Below are 21,861 nucleotides of genomic sequence, written 5' to 3' on the forward strand. Positions count from 1 at the left end.
AAGGTGTTGAAGGCTGAGGTCAATAAATAGGAGTCTGACAGAGGTGTCTTTGTTATCTATGTTATCTATCTATCTATTGAAGACATTATTGCAGGGCACTTTGAAAAATTCAAGATAATCAGGCAGAGTCAACATGGTTTTGTGACAAGAAGATCGTGTTTAACCAACGTATTGGAGTTCTTTGAAGGAATAATGTGTGCTGTGGATAGTGGGGAAGTGGTGGATATAGTGTACTATGATCTCCAGAAGGCATTTAATAAAATGTCACATCAAACATTGTGAGGAAAATCAAAGCTCATGGCGTCGGGCGTACCATATTGGTGCAGCTAGAGGATTGGCTAACTAATGGGAAACAGAGAAGGCATAAGTGGGATTTTCAAGATTTTAAGATATGATGAGCGTTCTACCACAGGGATCAGTGGTGGTGCCTCAACTGTTTACAATTTATATAAATGGCTTGGATGAAGGGACTGAAGGAATGGTTGCTACATTTGCTGATGACATAAAGATAGGTGAGATAGTAAGATGTGAAAAGGACATTAGGAAGCTGCAGAGGAATATAGATAGAATCATGGCATCCCTTCCATGTAGAAGGAGGCCATTTGGCTCATCAAGTCCGCACCAACCCTCCAAAAGAGTATCCCACCCAGGCCTTATCTCCGTAACCCCACGTGTTTACCTTGCTAATCCCCATAATTTACACATCTTGTAGGGGCAATTTAGCAAGACCAATCCACCTAAGCTGCACATCTTTGGACTGTGCACCACGCAGACACTGGGAGAACATGCAAACTCCACTCAGACAGTCACCCAAGGCCGGAATTGAACCTCAGTTCCTGATGCTATGAGGCCGCAGTGCTTGCCATTGTGCTGCCCTCAAAGTTTAAGTGAATGGGCAAAGATCTGGCAAATAGCGTATAATGTGGGCAAAAGTGAAATTGTCCATTTTGAGAAGAAGAATAAAAAAGGACATTATCCAAATGGTGAGAGATTGCAGTGCTCTGAGATGCAGAGGGATCTGGGTGTTCTGGTGCATGAATCACAAAAGGTTAGTGATTAGGGAAGCTAACAGAATGTTGTTGTTTATTGTGAGGGGATTAAATACAAAGCAGGGAGGTTATGTTTCTGTTAGACAGGCCATTGGGGACCATGGGCTACATCTTACCCGGAAAATGATAGTGTCGTTTCCGGTGCGCATACTGGTGTTTCTCTCCAGAGAAACAGGTCAGTTTTCTCTCCAGATCTTATGACATTCTGCCAAAAATAATCAAGGGGCCATGTTTCACACCACCATACAGGGGGTGGTGCCTAAACGAGCTGGGAAAACTCTGCCACACAGAGATCGGGGTGCTATGTTTAAAGATCATAACCCATATAACCCCCCGTGCCCCAACAAAGGCCTTTCGCCAGCTCCTCCAACCTCTCCAACCACCACCGCATCTAAAAGAATCCCCTCCCCCTCCCCACAGGGGCCCACCCCCGGCACATATTGGCATGGTGACAACCTGTGCCGGGGCCAGGGCACTACCTGTGCCGGGGCCAGGACACTACCTGTGCCGGGGCCAGGACACTACCTGTGCCGGGGCCAGGGCACTACCTGTGCCGGGGCCAGGGCACTACCTGTGCCGGGGCCAGGGCACTACCTGGCCATGTCTTTCTCCCCTTGGGGAGACCCTCATGATAGGTTCACGTCTGTGTGAACCTCTTGTATGTCAAGGCAGTGTGGTGTCAATATACAGTGCGGAGGTGTCAATATCTGGCGAGGGGGTGTGTTATTAATATTTAAATACATTCAAATCAATGCAAAACGGCTTTATGCTGTTATGGTTGTGAAGCTGATGACATTGTCAACGAGGGACGGGAAAGATCTGAAATCACGCTCTCCCTGGCGAGAATTGCACCTTGAGGATCTTCAGCCCCCGCCGGCATCACACAGACAGTGGATGCAAGCTCAAGATTGCCCCCCACATCTGGAGTATTGTGTATAGTCTTGGTCTCCTTGTTTAAGGAATGCTGTAAATGCATTGGAAGCTGTTCAGAGGAGGTTCACTAGACTAAAACCTGGAGGAACGTTGGACAGGCTCGGCATGTATCTGCTGGAGTTTACAAGAGTAAGGGGTGACTTGATGAAAACATACAAGATGTGAATGTGGGGGTATGATCAGTAAGTTCAAAGATGACATGAAAATTGGTGGTGTGGTAAATAGTGAGGAGGAAAGCCTTGGTTTACAGGACGATATAGACGGGCTGGTCAGATGGGCAGAACAGTGGCAAATGGAATTTAACCCTGGAAAGCGTGAGGTGATGCATTTTGGGAGGACTAACAAGGCAAGGGAATACACAATGGATGGTAGGATGCTAGAAGGTACAAGGGACCAGAAGGACCTTGGGGTGCATGTCCAAAGATCCCTGAAGACAGCAGGAGAGGTAAATAAAGTGGTTAAGAAGGCACATGGGATACTTTATTGTTTTGCTATTAATCCAGAAACTCGGGACCCGGGTTCGAATCCCGCCACGGCAGATGGTGGAATTTGAATTCAGTTTTTAAAAAATCTGTAATTAAGAATCTATTGATGACCATGAAACCATTGTTGATTGTCGGAAAAGCCCATCTGGTTCACTAATGTCCTTTAGGGAAGGAAATCTGCGTTTGTACCTGGTCTGGCCTACATGTGACTCCAGAGCCACAGCCTCAACTGCTCTCGGGCAACTACTGTGAAAATCCCTTAGTCGCCACACTCTGGAGCCTGTTCGGGCATACTGAGGGAGAATTCAGCATGGCCAATGTATCTGACCAGTACGTCTTTCAGGACTGGGAGGAAACCGGAGCACCCAAAGGAAACCCACGTAGACACTGGGAGAACGTGCAAACTCCGCACAGACAGTGACCCAAGCCGGGAATCGAACCTGGGTCCCTGGCATTGAGACACAACAGTGCTACCCACTGTGCCACCGTGCCGCTGTTAGACCACAGTTAGAGTACTGTGTGCAGTTCTGGTCACCACACTATGAAAAGGATGTGATTACACTGGAAAGGCTGCAGGGAAGAGTTACCAGGATGCTGCCTGGGTTGGAGCATTGCAGCTATGAAGAGAGACTGGTTAGGCTGGGGCTGTTTACCTTAGAGCAGAGGAGGCTAAGGGGAGGATCTGATCGAGGTGCACAAGAATGAGGGTCATCAATTGGGAGAAACTTTTCCACCTTAGTGAAGGAGTTACTAACCAGGGGACATAGAGCTACGGTAAGAGACAGGAGATTTGGAGGGGATTTGAGAAAAAGCTTGAGGGAATCTGGAACAGTGCCTGAAAGGGTGGTAGAGGCGGGAATCCTCACAACATTTAAGAAGCATTTACATGAGCACTTGAAACGCCTCAGCACACGAGGCTATGGAGCAAATGCTGGAAAATGAGATTAGAATAAATAGGTGCTTGATGACCTGCACAATGGACTGAAGGGCCTCTCTTTGTGCTGTAAATTTCTGACACTATGACTAACATCCTAAAGGGTCCTGTGTGGATGTGGAGAGGATGTTTCCTCTTGTGGGAAAATCCAGAATTAGAGAGTCACTGTTTAAAAATAAAGGGCCACCTACTGAAGACTGAGATGAGGAGAATTGTTTTAAAACCATGGAATCCCTAGAGTGCAGAAATAGGCCATTCAGCCCATCAAGTTTACACCAACCTTCAAAGAGCATCCCACTGAGGCTGCCCCCTCTGCCTTCATAGAAATCATAGAAACCCTATAGTGCAGAAACAGGCCATTCGGCCCATCAAGTCTGCACCGACTACAATCCCACCCAGGCCCTACTCCCATATCCCTACACATTTACCCGCTAATCCCTCTAACCTACCCATCTCAGGACACTAAGGGGCAATTTTAGCATGGCCAATCAACCTAACCCGCACATCTTTGGACTGTGGGAGGAAACCGGAGCACCCGGAGGAAACCCACGCAGACACGAGGAGAATGTGCAAACTCCACACAGACAGTGAACCAAGCCGGGAATCGAACCCAGGTCCCTGGAGCTGTGAAGCAGCAGTGCTAACCACTGTGCTACCGTGCCGCCCTATTCCCGTAACCCCAAGGATTTATCATGGCTAATCCGCCTAACCTACACATCTTCAGATTGTAGGAGGAAACCCATGCAGACACGGGGAGAACGTGTAAACTCCACATAGCCATTCACCCAAGGCCGATATTCCTGTGAGGCAGCAGTGCTAACCACTGTGTTGCCATGCCACCCATCAGTGTTGTGAGTCTTTGGAACTCTGTGCCTCAAAAGGTGGTGGAAGTAGAGTCATATTCAGAGCGAGAGAGGTCCTTGGTAAGCAAGGGGCTGAAAGGTTATTGGGGTGGGCAGGAATGTGGCGTTGCAGTTAAAATCAGATCGGCCATGATCTTATTGAATGGTGGAGCAGGCTTGAGGGGCCGAATGGCCTTCTCCTAATTTGTATATTTCTACAAGTGGAGAAGTCTTCCATTTCTCAGCCCTTGCTTCCCTCTTGTGAAGAGCACAGAACATCCCAAAAAATTGTAAAATTATATGTTGGAGATTACATTAAACGTTATTTGTCCAGAGCCTTGCCTCTGGGTTTGAGTATTAAGAGAGTGTGAGAGTAACAGACCGATGTTTATAATGTCCTGTATTTGTTTGCAGACATCCTCTATTTCCACTCTTGGCTCTCCTGTTTGAGAAATGTGAGCAGTCGACCCAAGGCTCTGAGTGCATCACCTCAGCAAGCTTCGATGTAGACATTGAAAACTTTGTTCGCAAACAGGAAAAGGAAGGGAAACCATTTTTCAGTGAAGATCCAGAAATTGATAACCTGGTGGGTTGTGATGTATTTGGAACTACCTGTGCATAGCCTAGGCCTCCATGGGAGTCCGTACCTACGATGTTATACTTACTGCTCTCTTCAGAAACCTTCTCAATGCTTCACTTTTAAGTGACTGACAGGTGCTGTGCCTGAAGGGACAGGTTAATAAGTTAATGTGGTGGTTTTCAATTTCTGTTGGGTGTTTGCAAGATATTGTACTCACAACAATGTTAGCGGGCAGGCATGGTAGTTTGAAGCTATCCACCATTTGTTCAGGGAAGTGGACTTTATTGGACTTCTCAATGCATGCTTTAAGTGCAATTAATTATAAAAATGATGCTTTTGTTAAAACTAAAGGCCACAAATAGATAGCTACTTTTGGTTAATACTGTTTATGGCCCTGCCCTCGGTGTGCTGGTACTAAATCTGTCAGGTTCTAAATGGGCTGAGTGGTGCTCCTGCTTACGTATAACAGACATTTGCGATTAAATGGAGAGAGGTGCATTACTTGTATTAGGGAACTGGTTTCCTTGTTGACACGACAGAGTCTAGAATGAATAAGAATGATTGTGTTTTCAATTTACAATGTTCACTATTAATGTAATCAGAATATTTGTTCAGACAGAAGCCATAGAACCAGAGAAAGATTATGGTGCAGAAAGAGGCCATTCAGCCCATTGTCTCTGCATTGGCCAAAAAAGAGAAAAAAAGAAACTAGCTGCTCGGGGCATAGACAAGGTAGATGGTTAACATCTTTTCCCAAAGGTAGGTGAGTCTAAAACTCGAGGGCATAGGTTTAAGGTGAGAGGGGAGAGATACAAAAGTGTCCAGAGGGGCAATTTTTTCACACAGAGGGTGGTGAGTGTCTGGAACAAGCTGCCAGAGGTAGTAGTAGAGACGGGTACAATTTTATCTTTTAAAAAGCATTTCGATAGTTACAAGGGTAAGATGGGTATAGAGGGATATGGGCCAAATGCGGGCAATTTAGTAGTAAAAACTGGTTGGCATGGACAAGCGGGCTGAAGGGCCTGTTTCCATGCTGGAAACCTCTATGAGCTGCTCATTTTAATCCTGTTTTTCAGCACCCATTCCATAACCTTGCAGATTCCAGCAATGCAGATCCAAGTGCCTTTTACATGAGTGGAGACTCTCCTCCTCAACCACCAATTTAGGCAGTGAATTCGAGACACCCGCCACCCTCTGGGTGAAAAAGATTTTCCTCATGTCCCCTCTAAACCTTTTATTAATCACCTGAAATTTGTACCGAATGGCAATTGACCTCTCGGCCAGGGGAAATAAGTCTTTCCATGTCTACTTTATCTAGGCATCTCAATTTTTTCACACCTCAATTAGAAACAGACTCTCCTCAGTCTGTAGAGGTATGAATACAATCTCTAAGTTCTGTCTGCTGGAAGTGATTGTAAATGTTGTAGCTGTTATTTACTCTTATTTTGTCCCGGTTACTGTAAGGAGTTCACAGACGTTTACATGAACTTTGATTAATTAGCTCAGGTTTATGATGCTATCTACTTCATCTTTTGTTTTTGCATCATGTAGATGGTGAAAGCAATCCAAGTGTTGCGTATTCATCTCTTGGAACTGGAGAAGGTTAATGATCTGTGCAAGGATTTTTGCAACCGTTACATTGCTTGTCTAAAGACTAAAATGAACAGTGAAAACCTGCTGAGTAGTGATCCAGGTGGTCCTTATGCATCTGTTCAGACACAGGTAAGGAACAGTGCCCCCTCTATAAAGTGTCTCCTCCTCCCCTGGCACTATCCACCATGGGTGGAATTTTACCGGTACGTCCACCTGAGGTTTGTACGATCCTGCCTGAGGCCAATGGAGAATGCCGTTCTCCAAGCCTCACTGTCCCTGGAATCGGGGCCAGAGTGCCGGTAAAATTCTGGCACCTTCGTTTTGCTAACTTCAGGTTTTAAATTCTACAAATATTTAATTTTCTGACAATATGAGAAAATGATTGTTCAAGAAACTGGTGCAGATACTGCAGGATCTTTAATTGAGGAATATAATATTAAACTTGAAGGTAAGGAGAAACTTGCAATGGTTTTATATTCAGTAATTGAGCTGTGGTTTACTGTTCCGATGTGGAGGTGCCAGCATTGGACTGGGGTAAACACAGTAAGGAGTCTAACTTTAACCTGGTATTGTTAGACTCCTTACTGTGTTTACTGTTCCCACAGACTGATTCAATGGCTTTGGAAATCTCTGGGTTGTTTTAGAATCATAGAATCCTCACAGTGCAGAAGGAGGCCATTCAGCCCATCAAGTCTGTACCAACCACAATCCCACCCAGGCCCTATTCCTGTAACCCCACACATTTGCCCTTCTAATCCCCCTGACACTAGGGTCAATTTAGCATGGCTAATCCACCTAACCTGCACATCTTTTGGACTGTGGGAGGAAACCGGAGCACCTGGAGGAAACCCACACAGACACAGGGAGAATGTGCAAACTCCACACAGACAATGACCTAAGGCCAGAATTGAACCCGGGTCCCTGGCGCTGTGAGGCAACAGTGCTAGCCACTGTGCCACCGTGCCGCCCAACTTTAGACTTAACTTTTTTCCCAAATATTTGACAGAATGTTTCGAGGTTGTAATAATTTCCACCATTAACAGCTGGTAGAAAAACCTCATAGTAATAGTTCGGAATAAAATCGCATCCTCCCAGATATATTTAGCAATATGGGGTATAGTACCTCAAAACCGACTGCCCAAAAACCACTCATTTTTTAAAAGCAGACCATGCAAGAATACTCCATGAAGACAACAGTATAATTAAAAGTTTAAAAATTTGAACATTGAGCCCCCAAAAGATTTGTGTTATTGTTAGTTTTGGTTAATTAATTAATCATAAATCCATAGTAGAAGGCAGAATTTCAAATGTGTCCTTTGGTCAGAGCAGAACAAAAAATAAAATCAGTGCAGTATTGCACGCCTCTTGTTTCCCGCACTCAGAGAGGTTGGATGAGAATTTTTAAATTAAGGCATTTTTGGATTGGAAGCATAGGTCAGTGAGCATGGGGTAATGGGTGAATTAATTAGGAGATGGCTGCAGAGGTTTGGATGAGCTGAAGTGTAGAGAGAGTGGAAGATGGGAGGGCAGACAGCTGAATCTGGAAGTAGCAAAGCTGTGGATGAGAGTTCCAGCTGAGGCAGAGGTTACAGAGGTGATAGTAGCAATCGGACCAAATTCAGTTCCTTCTCTTCACACTAGAGTTTCTCTCAAACCTCAGCATCTCCAAGAGCCCCAGCTAAGAATGCATCTGAGATATTCCTGCAATGTTAGGACCATTAGAGTTTGTCAAGTAAAATATGGCAGTTCAGCCCTTTTGTTTGTGACAGAATTTTGTTTGAGCAATTGGAAAATAAATCCACTCTGTCTCCGTGATCCTGGGGCCCGGATTTTGTGTCCGCAAATGGTGATGTGGGCACAAATCATGAGAATCAAAAAACGGGAATCTTGCCATGAAATCTCGTTTTCAGATTTTCCCCACAAGTGACATAACAAGGTTCCCACCCAGAAAGATCTAATATTAAAGGGCTTCCCTGCCAACATGACACCATGACGGCAAAGCTTACAGCAGATCTTTGAAATGGGAACCAGTCAAAGGGAACCCGCTAGGGAAGCAGAGGTAAGTACAGTCCTGGGGGAGAGGGACATGCCCAGGCAGTGTGCTGGCATTGCCTCCTGGCACTATGCCACTGCCCCCTCAGAGACCCCTCTGGGGAGCTCCATTTGGGGGTGGTTACCCCATATCCATGGCAGGGGGAGGTGAGGAAGGGTGTCTCAGTGGGCGGGGTTCTCAGTGTGCGTGGGGGTGGGTTCCTATTTTTATTGGAGCTCGAGTCTTTACAGGGAATCAAGTCTTTACAGGTACAGACAATGTGAGTGGAGAGAAAGTAGAAGCGTTGGAGGACTTTCTTAACTATAGCGTCCGCATGGAGAGACCAGGACAAGTTATTGGTGATCTGGACACCTAAAAATCTTGACCATTTCCACTTCATCCCTGTTATGTAGACAGGGGCATGTTCTCCTTTACGCTTCCTGAAGTTGATGACAATCTCTTTCGTTTTGTTGACATTGAGGGAGAGATTATTATTGTCACACCAGTTCACCAGATTCTCTATCTCATTCTTGTACTCTGTCTCGTCATTGAGATCTGACCCACAACGATGATGTCATCAGCAAACTTGAAAATCGAGTTGGAGGGGAATTTGGCCAAACAAGCAAAAGTGTATAAGGAGTATAGTAGGGGGCTGAGGACACAGCCTTGCGGAGCACCGGTGTTGAGATGATCGTGGAGGAGGTGTTGTTGCCTATCCCTTCTGATTGTGGTCTGTGGATTAGGAAACCTAGGATCCAGTTGCAGAGGGAGCAGCTGAGACCCAGGCCACGAAGTTTGGAGATGAGTCTCACAGGAATAATGGTGTTGAAGGCTGAGCTGTAGTCGATGAATAGGAGTCTGACAGAGGTGTCTTTGTTATCTAGGTGTTCCAGGATTGAGTGTAGGGCCAGGGAGATGGCGACTGCTGTGGACCTGTGGCAGTGATAGGTGAACTGTAGTGGATCCAGGCAGTTTACTCCAGACTGAGACAAGGTGATGCATTTTGGAAGATCAATTTCAAGTGTGAATTATGCAGTAAATAGCAGAATCCTTAGGAGCATTAGCGTACGCTCCACGGATCTCTTAAAGGGTGGCACGGTGGCACAATGGTTAGCACTGCTGCCTCACAGAGCCAGGGACCCGGGTTCGATTCCCCGCTTGGATCACTGTGTGGAGTTCGCACGTTCTCCCTGTGTATGTGTGGGTTTCCTCCGGGTGCTCTGGTTTCGTCCCACAGTCCAAAGATGTGCGGGTTAGGTGGAGTGGCCATGCTAAATTGCAGCTTAGTGTCAGGGGGATTAGAAGAGTAAGTGCGTGGGGTTGTGGGAATAGGGCCCTGGTGGGATTCTTGCCGGTGCAGGCTCAACGAACTGAATGGCCTCCTTCTGCATTGTAGGGATTCTATGAAAAAAATGGCAACACAGGTGGATAAGGTGGTCAAGAAGGCATACAGCATGCTTGCCTTCATCGGCCGGGACATCGAGTAAAGTTGGCAAGTTATGTTACAGCTGTATAAAACTTTAGTTAGGCTGTATTTGGAGTATTGCATGCAGTTCTGGTTGCCACAATACCAGAGGACATGGGTGTGTTGGAGAGGGTGCAAAGAAGGTTTAGCAGGATGTTGCCTGGTGTGGAGGGTTTTAGGTAGTTTAGTTTATTTGTTTATTAGTCACAAGTAGACTTACATTAACAGTGCAATGAAGTTACTGTGAAAATCCCCCAGTAGCCACACTCTGGCACCTGTTCCAGAGGGAGAATTTAGCATGGCCACTGCACCTAACCTGTACACCTTTGGTCTGTGGGAGGAAACCCATGCAGACACGGGGAGAATGTGCAAACTCCACACAGACAATGACCCAAGCCGGGAATCGAACCTGGGTCCCTGGCGCTGTGAGGCAGTACTAACCACTGTGCCACCGTGCCGCCCCTTGTATGAGGAGAGGTTGGATAAATTTGGATTGTTTTCACTGGAAAGACGGAGGCTGAGGGGAGACCTGATAGAGGTCTACAAAATTATGAGAGGCAGAGACAGGGTGGATAGTCAGAGGCTTTTTCCCAGGGTGGGAGTGTCAATTATAAGGGGGCACAGGTTCAAGGTGAGAGGGGGAGAGTTTAAGGGTGATGTGCGGGGGAGGTTTTTCACACAGAGGATGATGGGTGCCTGGAACGCGCTGCCAGAGGAGGTGGTGGAAGTAGGCACAGTAGCAACGTTCAAGGTGTATCTTGATAAACACATGAGCAGGAGGCGAACAGAAGGATAGAAACCGTGTATTGGCGCAGGCTTGGTGGGCCGAAGGGCCTGTTCCTGTGCTGTATTGTTCTTTATAACTGCTTAAAGGCAAGTCATGTTTGTTTTTAAGAAATGTTCCCTAGGGTAAAAAGTCATGTAATAAGCATTAATTTAGGTCTAGCCACTTTAGTAGCAATAATAGGAAGGCAGATTTTTACTTGAATGGGTGTAAATTTAGCGAGGTGGATACCCAGCGAGACCTTGGAGTTCTTATGTATCAGTTGCTGAAAGTAAGCGTGCAGGTACAGCAGGCAGTGAAGAAGGCAAATGGTATGTTGGCCTTCATAGCGAGAGGATTTGAGTATAGGGATAGGGATGTTTTGCTGCAATTGTATAGGGCATTGGTGAGGCCACACCTGGAGTATTGTGTGCAGTTTTAGTGTCCTTAGCTGAGGAAGAATGTCCTTGCTACAAAGGGAGTACAGCAAAGGTTCACCAGGCTGATTCCTGGCATGGCAGATCTGTCATATGAGGAAAGACTAAGTCAGTTAGGATTATATTCACTGGAGTTTAGAAGGTCCGTGATGTCTTTGTCAATCTCTGCTTAGCTCTGACCTATCCCTGACCTTCCATTATGCCCCATTCCTCCAAGTATATAATTCATTACATTACTCTCTTCAATTCTGTAGAAGCGTCATATGGACTCAACATTAATTCCGCTTCTGTCTCCAGAGATGCTGCCAGACCGACTGAGCTTATCCAGCATTTTCTGTTTTTATAGAAGACAGAGGGTAGCCATGGAAGGGTGTTTTTCTGTAATTAGTCGTGTTATAGAACATAGAACAGTACAGCACAGAACAGGCCCTTCGGCCCACGACGTTGTGCCGAGCTTTATCTGAAACCAAGATCAAGCTATCCCACTCCCTATTATCCTGGTGTGCTCCATGTGCCTATCCAATAACCGTTTAAATGTTCCTAAAGTGTCTGACTCCACTATCACTGCAGGCAGTCCATTCCACACCCCAACCACTCTCTGCGTAAAGAACCTACCTCTGATATCCTTCCTATATCTCCCACCATGAACCCTATAGTTATGCCCCCTTGTAATAGCTCCATCCACCCGAGGACATTTCTGCAGGGATCAGTGCTGGGACCTCTGCTGTTTGTAATATATATAGATGACTTTGGCGGGGGGGGGGCGGGGGGGGGGGGGGGGGGGGGGGGGGAGTAGCTGGTCTGATTAGCAAGTTTGCGGATGACACTAAGATTGGTGGAGTTGCGGATAGTGATGAAGATTGTCAGAGAATACAGCAGGATATAGATAGGCTGGAAAATTGGGCAGAGAAATTATGGAATTTAATCCGGACAAATGCAAGGTGATGCATTTTGGTTGATCCAATTCAGGTGGGAGCTATAAAATAAATGGCAGAACGATCAGGAGCAAAGACACACACAGAGATCTGGGAGTGCAGGTCCACAGATCCCTAAAAGTGGCAGCACAGGTGGAAAAGGTGGTGAAGAAAGCATTCGGCACGCTTGTTTTCATCGGATGGGGCATCGAGTACATAAGTTGGCAGATTATGTTAGTTATATAGAACATTGGTTCGGCCACATTTGGAATACTGCGTCCAATTCTGGTCACCACACTACCTGAAGGACGTGGAGGCTTTGGAGGGAGTGCAGAAAAGGTTTACCAGGATGTTGCCTGGTATGGAGGGTATTAGCTATGAGGAGAGATTGAATATACTGGGATTGTTCTCCCTGGAAAGATGGAGGTTGAGGGGCGACCTGATAGAAGTTTATACAATTATGAGGGGTATAGATAGGATGAATAGTTGGAAGCTTTTTCCCAGGGCAGAAATGACAATCAAAGGGGGCACAAGTTCAAGATAAGGGGGGAAAAGTTCAGTGGAGATGTGCAGGGGAAGTTTTTTTACACACAGGATGTTGAGGGCCTGGAATGCACTGCCAAGTGATGAGGCTGAGGCAGTTACACTAGCGACATTTAAGACTTATCTTGATAGACACATGAACAGAAGTGGAATAGAGAGATACAGGTGGTTGGTTTAGATAGGTAAACGTGATCGGTACAGGCTTGGAGGGCCGAAGGATCTGTTCCTGTGCTGTACTGTTCTTTGTTCTTTGTTCAGACAAAGTTTGATATAAATTGTTAAACTGTACGAGTGCAAAGAAGGTTCACCGGGATGTTGCCTGGTCTCGAGGGTGTTGACTATGAGGAGAAGTTGAATAAACTAGGATTGTTTTCACTGGAAAGACGGTGGCTGAGGGGAGACTTGATAGAGAGCTACAAAATTATGAGAGGCACAGACAGGGTGGATGGTCAGAGGCTTTTTCGCAGGGTGGAAGCGTCAATTATAAGGGGGCACAGGTTCAAGGTGAGAGGGGGAAGGTTTAAGGGAGATGTGCAGGGGAAGGTTTTCACACAGAGGGTGGTGGGTGTCTGGAACACGCTGCCAGAGGAGGTGGTGGAAGCAGGCATATCAGCAACATTTAAGAGGCATCTGGATGGGTCCATGAATAGAGGGATACAGACCAAGTAAGGGCAGAGGTTTTTTTTAGTTTCGTTAGGGCATCATGATCGGCACAGACTTAGAAGGCCGAAGGGCCTGTTCCTATGCTGCACTTTTCTTCGTTCTTCGTTCTTTGTTTAATATTAGAACATGTGAACTTATAAAGCAACAAGTTTGATTGGATTCACTTAGTTCGATCACTGCCATTTATCCTCATGGAATAATAATTAACATTCCAGTTGTCTACATCATTGGGTCATTTTGAATATAATAATTGCTATATGTTATTGGCAGTGAACTTGGCTGAACTGTGAGAGCAGTGGGTGTGGATGTACTAGAATGTCAAACTAGCTCTCAATGTGGACAGTACATTGCTTCAGTGAGGAAACCTGTTCTTCATCCATATTTCCCAGCCCTACACTCCTGTGAATTTCAACCTTTCAACTGAGTTTATCTCTGAAGTCAAATTTCTAACATCCTGCCTAGATCTCCTGTGGCAGCATCTATATGCACTGCAGCAATTTGCCCAGGGTTATAGAGTCATAGAGGTTTACAGCATGGAAACAGGCCCTTCAGTCTAACTTGTCCATGCCGCCCTTTTTTTTAAACTCCTAAGCTAGTCCCAATTGCCCACATTTGGCCCATATCCCTCTGTACCCATAGAAATCATAGAAACCCTACAGTGCAGAAGGAGACCATTCGGCCCATCGAGTCTGCACCGACCACAATCCCACCCAGGCCCTACCCCCACATATTTACCCGCTAATCCCTCTAACCTACACATCCCAGGACTCTAAGGGGCAATTTTTAACCTGGCCAATCAACCTAACCCGCACATCTTTGGACTGTGGGAGGAAACCGGAGTACCCGGAGGAAACCCACGCAGACACGAGGAGAATGTGCAAACTCCACACAGACAGTGACCCGAGCTGGGAATCGAACCCGGGACCCTGGAGCTGTGAAGCAGCAGTGCTAACCACTGTGCTACCGTGCCGCCCATCTTACCCATGTAACTGTCTAAACGCTTTTTAAAAGATAAAATTGTACCCGCCTCTACTACTACCTCTGGCAGCTTGTTCCAGATACTCACCACCCTCTGTGTGAAAACATTGCCCCTCTCGACTCTCTCACCGTAAACCTATGCCCTCTAGTTTTAGACTCCCCCACCTTTGGGAAAAGATATTGACTACCTAGCTGATCTGTGCCCCTCATTATTTTATAGACCTCTATAAGATCACCCCTCAGCCTTCTGCACTCCAGAGAAAAAGGTCCCAGTCTATCCAGCCTCTCCTGATAACTCAAACCATCAAGTCCTGGTAGCATCCGAGTAAATCTCTTCTGCACTCTTTCTAGTTTAATAATATCCTTTCTATAATAGGGTGACCAGAACTGTACACAGTATTCCAAGTGTGTCCTTACCAATGTCTTGTACAACTTCAACAAGACATCCCAACTCTGTATTCAGTGTTCTGACCGATGAAACCAAGCATGCTGAATGCCTTCTTCACTATTTTATCCACCTGTGACTCCACTTTCAAGGAGTTATGAACATGTACCCCTAGATCTCTTTGTTCTGTAACTCTCCCCAACGCCCTACCATTGGGTAGCACAGTGGTTAGCACTGCTGCTTCACAGCTCCAGGGACCTGGGTTCGATTCCCGGCTTGGGTCACTGTCTGTGTGGAGTTTGCACATTCTCCTCGTGTCTGCGTGGGTTTCCTCCGGGTGCTCCGGTTTCCTCCCACAGTCCAAAGATGTGCGGGTTAGGTTGATTGGCCATGCTAAAAAATTTTCCCTTAGTGTCCTGAGATGTGTATGTTAGAGGGATTAGCGGGTAAATATGTAGGGATATGGGGGTAGGGCCTGGGTGGGATTGTGGTCGGTGCAGACTCGATGGGCCGAATGGCCTCTTTCTGTACTGTAGGGTTTCTATTCTATTCTATTCTATTAATTGAGTAAGTCCTGCCCTGGTTCAATCTACCAAAATGCATCACCTCGCATTTATCTAAATTAAACTCCATCTGCCATTCGTCAGCGCACTGGCCCAATTGATCAAGATCCCGTTGCAATCGGAGATAACCTTCTTCACTGTCCACTATGCAACCAATCTTGGTGTCATCTGCAAACTTACTAACCATGCCTCCTATATTCTCATCCAAATCATTAATATAAATGACAAATAACCTGTAACCAGCACCGATCGCTGGTTACAGGTCTCCAGTTTGAAAAACAACCCTCTACAACCACCCTCTGGCTTCTGTCAAGAAGCCAATTTTGTATCCAGTTAGCTATCTCACCCTGGATCCCATGAGATTTAACCTTTTGCAACAACCTACCATGCGGTACCTTGTCAAAAGCCTTGCTAAAGTCCATGTAGACAACATCAACTGCACTGCCCTCATCTACCTTCTTGGTTACCCCTTCAAAAAACTCAATTAAATTTGTGAGACATGATTTTCCACTCACAAAGCCATGCTGACTTTCCCTAATCAGTCCTTGCATTTCTAAATGCCTGTAGATCCTGTCTCTCCAAACGTCTTCCAACAATTTACCCACCACAGAAGTGAGGCTCACTGGCCTGTAGTTCCCAGGCTTTTCCCTGCAGGCTTTTTTCACCAAAGGCACAACATTTGCCACCCTCCAATCTTCAGACATCTCACCTGTGACTTTCGATGATTTAAATATCTTTGCGAGGGGACCTGCAATTTCCTCCCTAGCCTCCCACAATGTCCTGGGATACACTTCATCAGCAGCACCTTCCAAACCCACAAACTGCCATCGAGAAGGGCAAGAGCAGCAGGTACCTGGGAACACCACCACCTGGAAGTTCCCCTCCAACTCATTCACCATCCTGATTTTAATATATCACCATTCCTGCACTGTCGCTGGATCAAAATCCTGGAACCCTCTCCCTAACAGCACTGTGGATGTATCTACACAGTGTGGACTGCAGTGGTTCAAGAAAGCAGCTCACCACCACCTTCTCAAGAGCAATTAGGGATAGGCAATAAATACTGGCTTATCCAGCAATGCTCACGTCTCACAGACATCTTTTTTTAAAGTGCCAGAAATCCCACAATACAACAGTGACCAATTAGTTATGACATTTTAAGATTCAAAAACAACATTAATGACTTTTTATTTAATGCACTTTTCTTTTGCTATAATGTTTTCCACCAGCTTCCTGTTCAGAACACAACCATCACCACCTTACCCGGCACCATCAGTCCTCAGGGAATCGTAGTTCCTGCCTCGGCTTTGCAGCAAGGAAATGTCACAGTGACGACAGTAAACCCTACTCAAGTTGTAACAGGTATGTGAGTCATTATAGACAGGTAGCTCATGAAGCATGAGTTCAAATGCCACCAACACAAATCTGCTTGTCCAACATCCACTAAAACAATAAGCAGAAATTTCCTCCAACTCTCTATGGGAAGGTCAAAGCCTTTGTTTTTTCCCCTAGGAATCAGCTCCATTCCTCTCCCTGACCCCTGTCTGAGGCTGAACCAGACTGTTTGCAACCTTGGTGTCCTAACTCGCCCTAAGCTGAGCAGCTGACCCCATATCCTTTCCCATCACTAAGACTGCCCACCTCCACCCCTGTAATATCATCCATCTGTGATCTGTGCCCCTGTCTCATCTCAACTGCTGCTGAAGCCCTCATCCATGCCTTTGTTACCCTCAGACTTAATGATTCTAATGGTCACCCATCTTCTGCAGCTGTAATTTCAACTCATCCAAGCATCTTCTAACTGTCTCCTAATTCACACAAAGTTCTGTTCACTCATCACCCCTATGCTCACTGTCTACACTGACACCCAGCCCAGCAACTCCTTGTTTTCAAATTCCTCCATGGCCTTTCACTTTCTCCATCTCTGTAACCACCTCCAAACACAATATGAGTTTTAACAACAAAGTCTTACTGTGTTCACCCCAGTCCAACGCCGGCATCTCCACATTATGACCTCCTCCAAACACACAGCCTTCCAGGATACTTGGGCTGGATTTTATGGGATGCCAGCTAAAAATTGAGGGCAGAGGATGTGTGGGTGGGAAGCCTGGCCACAATCCCAATGACTGCCCCACACTAATACAGGGAGGACAGGACATCCATGCATTAGAGAGGTGCCTTAGGGAGTTGCTGGCCAATCAGGTGACCATAAGATCATAATAAATAGGAACAGGAGTAGGCCATTTAGCCCTTCGAGCCTGCTCAGTTGGTTAATAAGGTCATGGGTGACCTAGCACTCACTAAGTCCCCTTTCCTTCTTTCTCTCCTCATAACCCTTAATTCCCCTACTGATTTTAAAAACCTATCGATCTTGGTCTTGGAAATGTTCAAGGACTCAGCTTCCACAGCTTCCAGGGGCAAAGAATTTCCAAGATTCACCATACATTGATAGAATAAATTCTTCTTCAAATCCATCTCAAGTAATATCCCCCTTATTGTGCGACTCTGCCCTCTGGCCCTACACGCTCCCATCAGTGGAAACATCATCCCAACATTTACCTTTAAGAATCTTGTATGTTTCAATCATATCACCTCTGATTCTTCTGATCTCCAAGGGTTACAGACCCAGGCTGTTTAATCTTTCCTCAGATGGCAGCTCCTCCATACCCAGGATCATCCCAGTAAACCTCCGCTGTACTGCCTCCAATCATGTCTGTCCTTAAATAAAGGGACCAAAACTGTACACAGTATTCTAAATGTGGCCGCACTGGTACCTTGTCCAGTTGCAGCAACAACCTCTTTACTTTTATACTCTAGCCCCTTTGAAATAAAAGCCAGCATTCCATTTCCCTTCCCTATTACCTTCTGCACCTGTATGGTATGCTAGCTTTCTGGGTTTCACGAACAAGGATCCTCAAATCCTTCACTTAACCTGTCAATATCTCTCTGTAAACTATTTCTATCCTCCTTACAACCTGCCTTCCCGCACACCTTGGTACCATCTGCAAATTTGGCCACAGTACACTCTGTTCCTTCCTCCAAATGATTAATATCCATTGTGAAAAGCTGCGGTCCCAGCACTGATTCCAGTGGCACTCCACTGGTTATTGCTCTCTAACCTGAGAAAGACCCCCTTAACAATATTCACGCAAACCAGCCTCCTATCCGTTGACTCTGTCTACACTTCCTGCTGCCTCGGCAAAGCAGCCAGCGTAATTAAGGACCCCATGCACCCCGGACATTCTGTCTTCCACCTTCTTCCTTCGGGAAAAAGATACAAAAGTCTGAGGTCACGTACCAACCGACTTGAGAACAGCTTCTTCCCTGCTGCTGTTAGACTTTTGAACGGACCTACCTTGCATTAAGTTGATCTTTCTCTACACCCTAGCTATGACTGTAACACTACATTCTGCACTCTCTCATTTCAAAAACACAGGAACAGGCCCTTCGGCCCTCCAAGCCCGCGCCGCTCCCTGGTCCCAACTAGACCATTCTTTTGTATCCCTCCATTCCCACTCCGTTAATGTGGCTATCTGGATAAGTCTTAAACGTTCCCAGTGTGTCCGCCTCCACCACCTTGCCCAGCAGCGCATTCCAGGTCCCCACCACCCTCTGTGTAAAATACGTCCTTCTGATATCCGTGTTAAACCTCCCCGCCCCTCACCTTGAACCTATGACCCCTCGTGAACGTCACCACCAACCTGGGAAAAAGCTTCCCACCGTTCACCCTATCTATGCCTTTCATAATTTTATACACCTCTATTAGGTCACCCCTTATCCTCCGTCTTTCCAGTGAGAACAACCCCAGTTTACCCAATCTCTCCTCATAACTAAGCCCTTCCATACCAGGCAACATCCTGGTAAACCTCCTCTGCACTGTCTCTCAAGCCTCCACGTCCTTCTGGTGGTGTGGCGAACTGGGTGCAGTATTCCAAATGTGGCCGAACCAACGTTCTATACAACTGCAACATCAGACCCCAACTTTTATACTCTATGCCCCGTCCTATAAAGGCAAGCATGCCATATGCCTTATTCACTACCTTCTCCACCTGTGACGTCACCTTCAAGGATCTGTGGACTTGCACACCCAGGTCCCTCTGCGTATCTACATCCTTCTCTATGAAAGGTATGCTTTGTCTGTATAGCACGCAAAAAACAATACTTTTCACTGTATGTTAATACATATGACAATAAATCAAATCAAAAATACTCACTGCTTCCTGTTAATTAGCCAACTCTCTATCCATGTCAGAATAAAACCTCCAAACACCATGAGTTCCTTTCTTGTGTTGTAGCCTTTTGTGTGACACCTGATCATCCAAATATACTGTATAGTTGTAGCATCACCACTGGGAGTGGTGGCCACTCCTGGGATTACAGGCTGGCCCACCACACTGCGGAGTTCAGGTAAGTGTGGGGTGAGTGTGAGGGTCTCACACTGACAACCTGTTCTGGCAAGAGGAGAGGGGAGACAATCTCTCAGGTTTAAAGGGGCATAACCTTGGGGGAGGAGATGGGGGGAGGTGATAGTGATGCTGTGCACCCAATGGGCCTAGGGGACTTGCATAGGAGGTTCCCCCACCCTTGCCTGACATCAACTGGCACAGCTGAATTCACTAGGCCTCCCAAATGGCATGGACCTCTCCCCACCACAGGTGAAATACCAGCGGCACGGAACAAGCCCCCTGGCCAGTTAAGAATCCAGAGGCTTCCCCACCAGTGGAGGAGTATATTACCTAGTTCTGTCATTTGTAGCCGTGCCTTCATCTATCCAGGCCCAAAGCTCTGGAATTTCCTCCCGAAACCTCTCTGCCTCTCATTCCCCCTTTAAAACAGTCCTGAAAGCCTAGCTGTTGGTCATCTGACCCAGAACCTCCTGATGTGGCTTGGTGCCAAACCTTGGACATCAAATACTGCCTTGCCAACGAGCCTTCTTGATATCCTCAGAACAAGGGGAGCATTAAGTGGATATTGTACTGAAAGATTTGGATATGACTGCAGGATTTGAAAGAGATCATTTGAACTTGTGCAACGAGGTCTGAATCTTTATTTTTCTGTTCAAATGTTTTACAATCTATAAAATCATACACTTTTAAAATTACAACCCAAAGTTTTAAGCATTGCAAATGTTGCAAGTCAGAAACAAAAGTATAAAGTCCTGGATTCTTGTTTCAGTCAGAGAGCTCTTGCCAAAGTAGAATGTGGGTCCTGTTGAGGAATGTCTTTACCTTTGAGTATTTTGAGTATTTTGCCTCGGTTTTCACAGAGGAGAAGGACCTGGGTGGATGTACTGCGGGCGAGCGGGGACTGAAAGGATTGAGTATGTGGACTTTAAGAAAGTGGTTGTGCTGGAATCTTTGAATGGCATCAAGATAGATAAGTCGCCGGGTCCGGATGGGATGTACCCCAGGTTACTGTGGGAGGTGAGGGAGGAGATTGCAGAGCCTCTGGCGATGATCTTTGCGTCGTCGATGGAGACGGGAGAGGTGCCGGAGGATTGGAGGATTGCGGATGTGGTTCCTATTTTCAAGAAGGGGAATAGGGATAGCCCAGGAAATTACCGACCGGTGAGTCTAACCTCAGTGGTTGGTAAGCTGATGGAGAAGATCCTGAGGGACAGGATATATGAACATTTAGAGAGGTTTAGTATGCTCAAGAATACTCAGCATGGCTTTGTCAAGGGCAGATCGTGCCTTACGAGCCTGGTGGAGTTCTTCAAAAATGTGACTAAACACATTGACGAAGGGAAGGCGGTAGATGTGGTTTATATGGATTTTAGCAAGGCGTTCGATAAGGTCCCCTATGCAAGGCTTCTAGAAAAAGTGAGAGGGCATGGGATCCAAGGGGCTGCTGCCCGGTGGATCCAGAACTGGCTTGCCCAAAGGAGGCAGAGAATGGGTATAGATGGGTCTTTTTCTAAATGGAGGTCGGTCACCAGTGGTGTGCCCCAGGGATCTGTTCTGGGACCCTTGCTGTTTGTCATTTTCATAAATGACCTGGATGAGGAAGCGGAGGGATGGGTTGGTAAGTTTGCCGACGACACGAAGGTTGGTGGGGTTGTGGATAGTCTGGAGGGATGTCAGAAGTTACAGAGGGACATAGATAGGATGCAAGACTGGGCGGAGAAGTGGCAGATGGACTTCAACCCAGATAAATGCGTCGTGGTCCATTTTGGTAGGTCAAATGTGTTGAAGGAGTACAATATAAAGGGAAAGACTCTTAGTACGGTAGAGGATTAGAAGGACCTTGGGGGTCCGGGTCCATAGGACTCTAAAATCGGCCCCGCAGGTGGAGGAGGTGGTTAAGAAGGCGTATGGTGTGCTGGCCTTTATTAATCGAGGGATTGAGTTCAGGAGTCTGGGGATAATGATGCAGCTATATAAGACCCTCGTCAGACCCCACTTGGAGTACTGTGCTCAGCTCTGGTCGCCTCACTATAGGAAGGATGTGGAAAAGATTGAAAGGGTGCAGAGGAGATTTACAAGGATGTTGCCTGGATTGAGTGGCATGCCTTATGAGGATAGGCTGAGGGAGCTCGGTCTTTTCTCCTTGGAGAGACGAAGGATGAGAGGAGACCTAATAGAGGTGTATAAGATGTTGAGAGGCATAGATCGGGTGGACTCTCAGAGGCTTTTTCCCAGGGTGGAAATGTCTGCTACGAGAGGACACAGGTTTAAGGTGCTGGGGGGTAGGTACAGGGGA

At 46.4% G+C, this 21,861-nt stretch overlaps 1 protein-coding gene across 3 annotated transcripts in view; it reads left to right on the plus strand.

Moving 5' to 3' along the window:
• Nucleotides 1-21,861, plus strand: part of LOC144506674 (homeobox protein PKNOX1-like) — a 211,792-nt gene that overhangs the window by 97,262 nt on the left and 92,669 nt on the right. For all 3 annotated transcript variants that reach the window (XR_013499933.1, XM_078233097.1, XM_078233099.1), the window contains exons 4-6: nt 4,658-4,829; nt 6,375-6,545; nt 16,389-16,521. Coding sequence is in view for 2 of the 3 variants with exons in the window: in XM_078233097.1 (XP_078089223.1) it covers nt 4,658-4,829; nt 6,375-6,545; nt 16,389-16,521 (476 nt within the window). In the remaining variant the exon portion in view is untranslated. The remainder of the gene's footprint in view (nt 1-4,657; nt 4,830-6,374; nt 6,546-16,388; nt 16,522-21,861) is intronic.

Source organism: Mustelus asterias, chromosome 17, assembly GCF_964213995.1.
Source record: "Mustelus asterias chromosome 17, sMusAst1.hap1.1, whole genome shotgun sequence".
NCBI lineage: Eukaryota > Metazoa > Chordata > Chondrichthyes > Carcharhiniformes > Triakidae > Mustelus > Mustelus asterias.